Genomic DNA, 8,165 nt, shown 5'->3' on the forward strand with positions numbered 1-8,165 from the left:
GTTCTGCTTCATCTAATCTGCCGTTGAACCCCTCTAGTATGTTTTTCAGTTCAGTTATTGTATTCTTCAGATCTGTGACTTCTGTTTGATATTTTCTTATATTTTCTATCTCTTTGAAGTTTTCACTGTGTTCATCCATTTTTCTCCCAAGTTCAGTGAACATCTTTATGACCATTACTTTGAATGTTTACCAGGTAGATTACTTATCTTCTTATCATTAAGGACTTTTTCTGAGGTTTTGTCTTCTTCTTTCATTTGGAAAATATTTGTTTCCTCATTTTGCTTGACTCTCTGTGTTTGCTTCTATGTATTAGGTGAAACAGCTCTCTCTCTCTCTTTCTCATTCTTTAAGGAATGTACTTGTGTAGGTAAGGATCCTTCTTCTTCAACCTAGCTTTTGGTTGTCTCTCAAACCTTTGGGATTGTCTAAACCACCTGATTTATTCTCGATATGCCCTAGTTGTGGAGCGTGTACCAAGACCTGCCAGTGATCCAAGGGGAGGAATCTCATTTAGCACCTAGTTTCAGCCTGATTGGAAGTCAGACCCTGAGGCAACAGCTTTTAAAGTATGCAAATATATACAGTCATGTGGCGCCACAATCAAAATCCCTGCTAACCTCTGGATGAGGAGATCTAGAGGTATCCCATAGGTGACAGTTCCAAAAATTGGGACTCCAGATGAGTGTAAACCTCCTTTCTGGGAGATCTCATCAAGCTATAGGGAGGCTGGGGTGCACAAGGATAATTTCTCCCTGTTTATATTTTGGAACCACCTCCTTAGCTTCTAGTTGTATGGGAAACCTGAAGCCTGTCCCTCAGGCTGATGTTCCAGGCTAAGAAAACTGACCTTTTTCATAGGAAGTCTCAGGTTGTATTTCAGTATGCTCTCTGTGGAGTGCCCCGAGGGGGCGGCCTCCAAGACTGTCTTCTGGTTGTTACATTCCTGGGAGCTCAGGAACCATAGCCCCCTCAACCACCAGAGCCAGGCATTTAAAGGGTGTCCTCTGTGTGGACTGCATGTGCCTGCTGGCTTTAGCTAGAGAGTTAAAGTGCAGGGGGTGGGGCACTCTGACAGGCTTCAGGATGGCAGCAGGGATATGTCTTGACTGCAGGCACCCACAGGCTTCAGGAATACAATGGAAAAGAGCTTTGTCTGTATGTGTGCTGACTTTAAGTTGAGAGCAGGAGCATGCTGTGACTCATGTTCACCAGCCCCAGTTAGGAGGGGGCTGGGATGTTACAACCACTCACTGCTCACTGACATTAGCTGGGGAACTGGGGAACACTACAACCACTCATGCTCACCTGACCCAGCCAGGGAACAGGGAAGTGCTGCAACCATCTGGGCTCTCCAGCTTCCACAAGGCAGTGTGATAGTGCTGCAACCACTCACCCCTGCCTGTCTTAGCAAGATAGCAGAAGGGTGTGATGTCCAAGCTCCCTACCTGTGGAGGGTGGATGAAGTGTGCCAAGATGGTGAAACGTGCAAAAATGGTGTCTACCAGTGCCTCTGTCTCCAGGGAGAGTTTCAACTGCCCTGGGCCCCTCCAGCAGATGATTTTAGATTAGCAAATGAATCCCCTTTACATATAGTCTAGGCACTTTTCAAATTGCTGTTTTCTCACTGGGTCTCAGGGCAAGTGAGACCACACCGGAGTCCTTTCAAAGGGAAATCTCAGTTTTCTATAACACTTTGGGTCCCTCAGATGTCTAAGCCAGACATTTTGGAGGCTTATCTCTCCAGTGCAGATCCCAGGGGTTAGGTGCCTAATGTGGGGCACCAACACGTTGCTCCTCCAGGAGAAGAACCAGACTGGTGAGATCCCACCCTATTGTGTATCGTAATACCATGGACGGAGTTTTTGGTGAGACCATATCTCTGCCTCTTCTACCTCTCTGGATGTGGTCTTTAAATCCTTTGCTGTGGAGAAATAGTTCATCTAATTTACAGATCTTTTTCAGAGGGAAATGATCCATATGTAGCTGTAGATTTGGTGTGTCCATGGGAGGAGGTGAATTCAGGATCTTTCTATGCAGCCATCTTGCAAAAGTCCACATCTTGTGTTTTTATGCCTCTGCCTTTGCTCATACTTTCCCCTCTACCTGGAAAGGCTTTCACTGTTTCACCATGGTATGATTAATTCTCCTTCATCAGTTTTTCTAAGATACTAAACACACATCTATGATACCCTTATTGCATTGTATTGTTGTATTATATGTTTGGTTGTTTCGTTAATGTGCTAGATTCTTAAAAATAAGAACAATGTGTTGTTTTTCTGTTTTGTTTTGTTCAGGGCTATGTTTGTTTTTTGCCATTCTTTTATACCTAGCAGATTAATCAGCATGTAAATAGCACTCAGTAAGTATTTCTTAAAGGAATAAATAAGGGCAAAGAAATATAATAAAAACACAAAGGAAGTCTCTCATTTAGAAAAGCAGTAAAAAAAATTGAAAACACTATGAACACATTTCTATTACAATTTACATATTTTGACATAGTCACTATTTTAAACATCCCCATAAAGAAATAAGCAGTTCATTCTACTGGATATTTGCCTACACTTGAAAACACTTCTTACTCTATAACAAAATTTTTCCTACAAAAGTAGGAAAGTAACTACAAGAAAAGTAGTTACTGGGCGCCTGGGTGGCTCAGATGGTTAAGCGTCTGCCTTCGGCTCAGGTCATGATCCCAGGGTCTTGGGATCGAGTCCCACATCAGGCTCCCTGCTCCTTGGGAGACTGCTTCTCCCTCTGCTTCTCTCTCGCTCTCTCTCTCTCCTCCTCTGTCTCTCATGAATAAATAAATAAATAAATAAAAGAAAAGTAGTTACTTTGCAGATCTCATGACTATAACAGAGTCATTAAGTAAAATAAGAAATTTTTCATTGACAGGAAAATGGTGATTAAGGGAATGGGTTTGTTCTACCAATTATTTGTTATGTTGTCATCGTAGAGAAGTTTATTGAATTTTGGTAACTCAGTTTTCTTATCCATGAAATGAGAAACAATAATTGCACCTACTTCAGGGTGCCTGGGTGGCACAATCAGTTGAGACTCCGACTCTTGGTTTTGGCTCAGGTCTGATCTCAGGGTCATGAGACTGAGCCCCACACCAGGCTCTGCACTCAGCAGGAAGTCTGCTTGAAGATTCTCTCCCTCATCCTCTTTCCCTCCCCCACTTGCTCTCTAAAATAAATAAATCTTTAAAAAAATAATTCCTCCTATTTCATAGATTAGCAGTGAGGATTAAATGAATTAACATGCAAACACTTAGCACAGTCCCTGCAGAAACACTCAGAAAGGATAAATATTATTATTATTCTAATTGAAGCAGCCAACCTGTAGGTTTCTCTCATGAGGTTTGATAGAACTGAATTTTATTTTCTTGTATCTTCACGATGTTATTATTAAAACTATTTTTGTATGACGTCCTTCCCCAATGTTATTTACAATATAAAGTAAACCAAATTATGCCTCTATGAACTTATAGCTTAATTTGAATGAAATATATTTGGACATTAAGATCAAACTGACAGCTGAACAAAATCAACATTAAATTTAAAAAAACTGTGTAATTAGAGGAGTAAATGCATCATGTGGCTAAATCAATAAATTGGCAAATATTCATGCTGAGTAAAGCCCGGGGAAAATTTTCTCTTTGTTATTATCAAGAAGGCTACATATAATTGATTGGACTACAGGCTCTGCTTAACAAGTAATTCTAACTATTTCCCAGTGAAGACATTCAAAATATAGAATGCAAGCTATGTTCTAAGAGTAGGAGAATAATGTGTGACATAGTCTATGTCCAGTAACACAGAGGTGGTCCCTAGCACTGTAAGGACTCACAGTGGGAACTTAAGATGTAAAGGAATAGGAAATAATCTGATTGGAGGTCATGTATGAATTAATGAAGGTAGATGGTTTACTGAAATTCTAATTATAAGTGGCAAGGAAAATAAAACAAAAAGAAACTCAATTGCAATTGCTTATAATTGTTTTCCTATTTTCTTTGTTTTTGATAAAAAACAACTATCAGAAGATTAGTTTTCTAAATTTAATAATGGTAAGATTTCTTAGAAACCACAATCAAATTTGTATGACACATTTTGATTTTTCCCTTAGCATTAACTACCATTTTACTGAACTTAATTTAAATGCTACAATATGATTCTTAGAGGATTCAGTTGAATTATCAAATAATTCACCAAAAGACAGCAATAAAAATAGTCACAGAGAGGTGCCTGGGTGGCTCAGATGGTTGGGCGTCTGCCTTCAGCTCAGGTCATGATCACCAGCTCCTGGGTTGGAGCACATCAAGCTCCCGGTTCAGTTGAGAGCCTGCCTCTCCCTCTCCCTCTTCCTCTCCCCCTGCTTGTGCTCTCTCTCTCTCAAATGAATAAATAAAATCTTTAAAAAAAATAGTCACAGAAATATCAGAAGAAAAGCTAGAATGAGATCATCTATTTGGAAAACTCCAAGAAATAAGAATGTGAGAAAGAGATCCTGAGAAAGTTGTACGCAGAAATGTAAGAGCTGCTCTCAATTGAGAGGAATTCACAGATGCTATAGCAATAAAAGTATTAGACAAACAGCTGAGTTAACAGCCATGTTGGGTTCTCCCCAGAAACCTACTCCCTGGACCAACAGCAGTAGCAACACCTGGGACCTTGTTAGAAATGCAGGTGTGAGGCCCAGCCTAGTTTTACTGAATCTCTAACTCCAAAGGGTGAGACCCAGTAATCTGTGTTTTAACAGTCCTCCTGCTGGGTCTGAGGCCAACTAAAGCAGAGAAACGCAGATTTAGAATATCTAAGGAAACTTTAGCTTCCATTCTTTATCTGGAGCTACCTTAGTTGCCCTTTATAAATGGGCAAGTGTTGATATAAATAATGTAGATATATAACTCCTTCTCAACTACACACAGGATAACTACTCATTTTCTGGGAAGCAGGTATTCAAATTTCTTGTGCCACTCAATTCGCTTAGGAGCAAGCCATCAGCACCTGCCTTCAATGAATATCAGAAAATAAAAATTAAATTTAGTACTGGTAACCAAACACAAGTAGAATACTAGATATGCTGTACCTCAAGGTTCTATTATACACACACACACACTTCATAGGAAGCACTTAATAGAATAATATTAAGTATTTTAAAATATTGTTTTATCAGTTCCAACAAATGAAACATAACCACTTTAAAATAAAAATAATTTAAGGAATATGAAGGTACAATAATAAAGCTTCAGATTTCTGTCTTCTCTCTGTCTTTTCCTAAGATATAGGTAGCTGCTAAAGAATGATTTAAAAAGAGGGGTGCCTGGGTGGCTCAGTCAGTTAAGTGTCTGCCTTTGGCTCAGGTCATGATCCCAGGGTGGTAGGATCAAGTCCCACATGGGGTTCCCTGCTCACCAGAGAGTCTGCTTCTCCCTCTCCCTCTGCCACTCCCCCTGCTTGTGCTTGCTCTCTTTCTGTCAAATAAATAAATAAAATCTTCAAAAAAAAAAAGGAATTATTAAAAAAGAGAGAAGCTTCAGAGGGGAGGGGGTGGGGGAAGGGGTAGGGGTAGCCCAGTGATGGGTATTAAGAAGAGCACATGTTTTAATGAGCACTGGGTGTTATATGCAAATAATGAATCATTGAACACTACATCAAAATAAATAATAATAAAATAAATTTAAAAATTTTTAAAAATAAAAAAGAGAAAGGGCTGATGCAAAAAATAAATAAATACATCTTATAAAAAAGATTAATCCAATTTCATTACACTCCAATTGCTGTCTGACTTATAATTAAGCAATAGCATGGACTGAAGCAAAAATATAAGCCATGTTTGAGGTGTCCTCTTTCAGAAGTAAGATTACATGGTCCTTACGATGGTGACTTGTAAAGAAGAATAATTTCCATTTCAGAGTGAGTGCCATTATAAGCGCTCCATGCTGGCAAGTTCACCTTCTTAAGTGAGTTACTTGGTCATATATGTCACTATATTAATGGGCAGTGTTGTATGGCTATTTGACTCTAACTAATTTTATTTCATCTTTTTAAACCAAATTAACTACTTATATCCACAAAGACTACTAAACCTCTGACATTTTCCTAATTTCATAAAATGATCAAGAATGCTAGGGATATACTAAAAATATTTTATTTTTGTTTATTTCCCTTTTCATAATCTTTATATCCTGACATGAAATACCTTAAAAATTCCTTTAGTCTCCATGAGCCCAATGATAACGTCCTCAATGTAACTTTGAATTAAGTACGAAATTGTTTATGATTTTGAATACTGCCTTTAATATATTTTCTTATATTACATTATATAATGCATATATATATATATATTAATGGCATGGTGCTACTGAACTTTTTCTCCATAGATGAAAGGAAAAACATAGCTAAGATTAATACAGTTTTTAAGTGCAATTCTATAATGGTAGAGATTTTACTTAGTAGGTTAAGTTTACTCATAAAAATTGTTTTATTTGAGCTGTATTTTAAGAAATGTTTTGAAAGTTATTATTTGTTACTGTTCTTATCAGAATTTTTTAATTAAATGAAAAGGAAAAGAAAATCTATAATCTAAACTCCCATTTTTTAGTCCATAGAATATTCTGGGAAAACACACATATACTTTTTAAAAATTTATTCTGAAAGGGAGAGAACAATTTTTGAAGACTTCTCTGAACTGATTTTCTCCTCCTTTGTTACAGGTATCCATTTTTTCAGCTCTATTAAACTTTTTAAAACAAACCAAAAAAAATGGATTTCTTAAACTCATCTGATCAAAACTTGACCTCAGAAGAACTGTTAAACAGAATGCCATCCAAAATTCTCGTGTCCCTCACTCTCTCTGGGCTGGCTCTGATGACAACGACCATCAACTCCCTTGTGATTGCTGCAATTATTGTGACCCGGAAGCTGCACCACCCCGCCAACTATTTAATTTGCTCCCTTGCAGTCACAGATTTTCTTGTAGCTGTCCTGGTGATGCCTTTCAGCATTGTGTATATTGTGAGAGAGAGCTGGATTATGGGGCAAGTGGTCTGTGACATCTGGCTGAGCATTGACATCACGTGCTGCACGTGTTCCATCTTACATCTCTCTGCTATAGCTTTGGATCGGTATCGGGCAATCACAGATGCTGTGGAGTACTCCAGGAAAAGGACTCCCAAGCATGCTGGCATTATGATTACAATTGTTTGGATTATATCTATTTTTATCTCTATGCCTCCTTTATTCTGGAGGCACCAAGGAACTAGCCGAGATGATGAGTGCATCATCAAACACGACCACATTGTTTCCACTATTTACTCAACGTTTGGAGCTTTCTACATCCCATTGACATTGATTTTGATCCTCTACTACAAAATATATAAAGCAGCAAAAACGTTATACCACAAGAGACAAGCAAGTAGGATTGCCAAGGAGGAGGTGAATGGCCAAGTCCTTTTGGGGAGTGGTGAGAAAAGCACTAGACTAGTCTCCAAACCCTACATGCTAGAAAAATCTTTATCTTATCCATCAACAGACTTTGAGAAAATTCATAGCACAGTGAAAAGCTCCAGGTCTGAATTAAAGCATGAGAAATCTTGGAGAAGGCAAAAGATCTCAGGCACAAGAGAACGCAAAGCAGCCACTACCCTGGGATTAATCTTGGGTGCATTTGTAATATGTTGGCTGCCTTTCTTTGTTAAAGAATTGGTTGTTAATGTCTGTGAAAAGTGTAAAATTTCTGAAGAAATGTCAAATTTTTTGACATGGCTTGGCTATCTCAATTCCCTTATAAATCCACTGATTTATACAATCTTTAATGAAGACTTCAAGAAAGCATTCCAAAAGCTTGTACGATGCCGATGTTAAAGAAAGTTTATCATTAAAAGGTTGGGGATTTCTTGAGGGGAAGTAACTAAATGGTGGCCGAATAATAAAACATTTAAACTTTTAGAAGGAAATAAATTAAAACTGCTAAAATTATAAGAATATAATTTATATTTTAATAGCAACATGACTATAAACTTACTGAGTAAAAGATGTTTCTTTTGACCATCATTCTAGAGTACTCAAATAAGAAGATAATTTATTGTTTATAAGCAAAATTTTGCCTATGCAATGTCCCTAACAGGCTAACTGGAAATATATATTATAATAATTATTAT

The 8,165-nt window shown here is 37.9% G+C and overlaps 1 protein-coding gene across 1 annotated transcript; it reads left to right on the plus strand.

The window, feature by feature from the left end:
• Window positions 1-6,768: 6,768 nt before the first annotated feature.
• Window positions 6,769-7,869, plus strand: HTR1F (5-hydroxytryptamine receptor 1F). The gene has a single exon (XM_028116458.1). It carries the CDS (start codon window positions 6,769-6,771, stop codon window positions 7,867-7,869), a length of 1,101 nt encoding a protein of 366 aa, XP_027972259.1.
• Window positions 7,870-8,165: the final 296 nt, after the last annotated feature.

Source organism: Eumetopias jubatus, unplaced genomic scaffold (assembly GCF_037043125.1).
Source record: "Eumetopias jubatus isolate StellerSeaLion01/CBP00866 unplaced genomic scaffold, mEumJub1_p1.0 scaffold_1, whole genome shotgun sequence".
Lineage (NCBI taxonomy): Eukaryota > Metazoa > Chordata > Mammalia > Carnivora > Otariidae > Eumetopias > Eumetopias jubatus.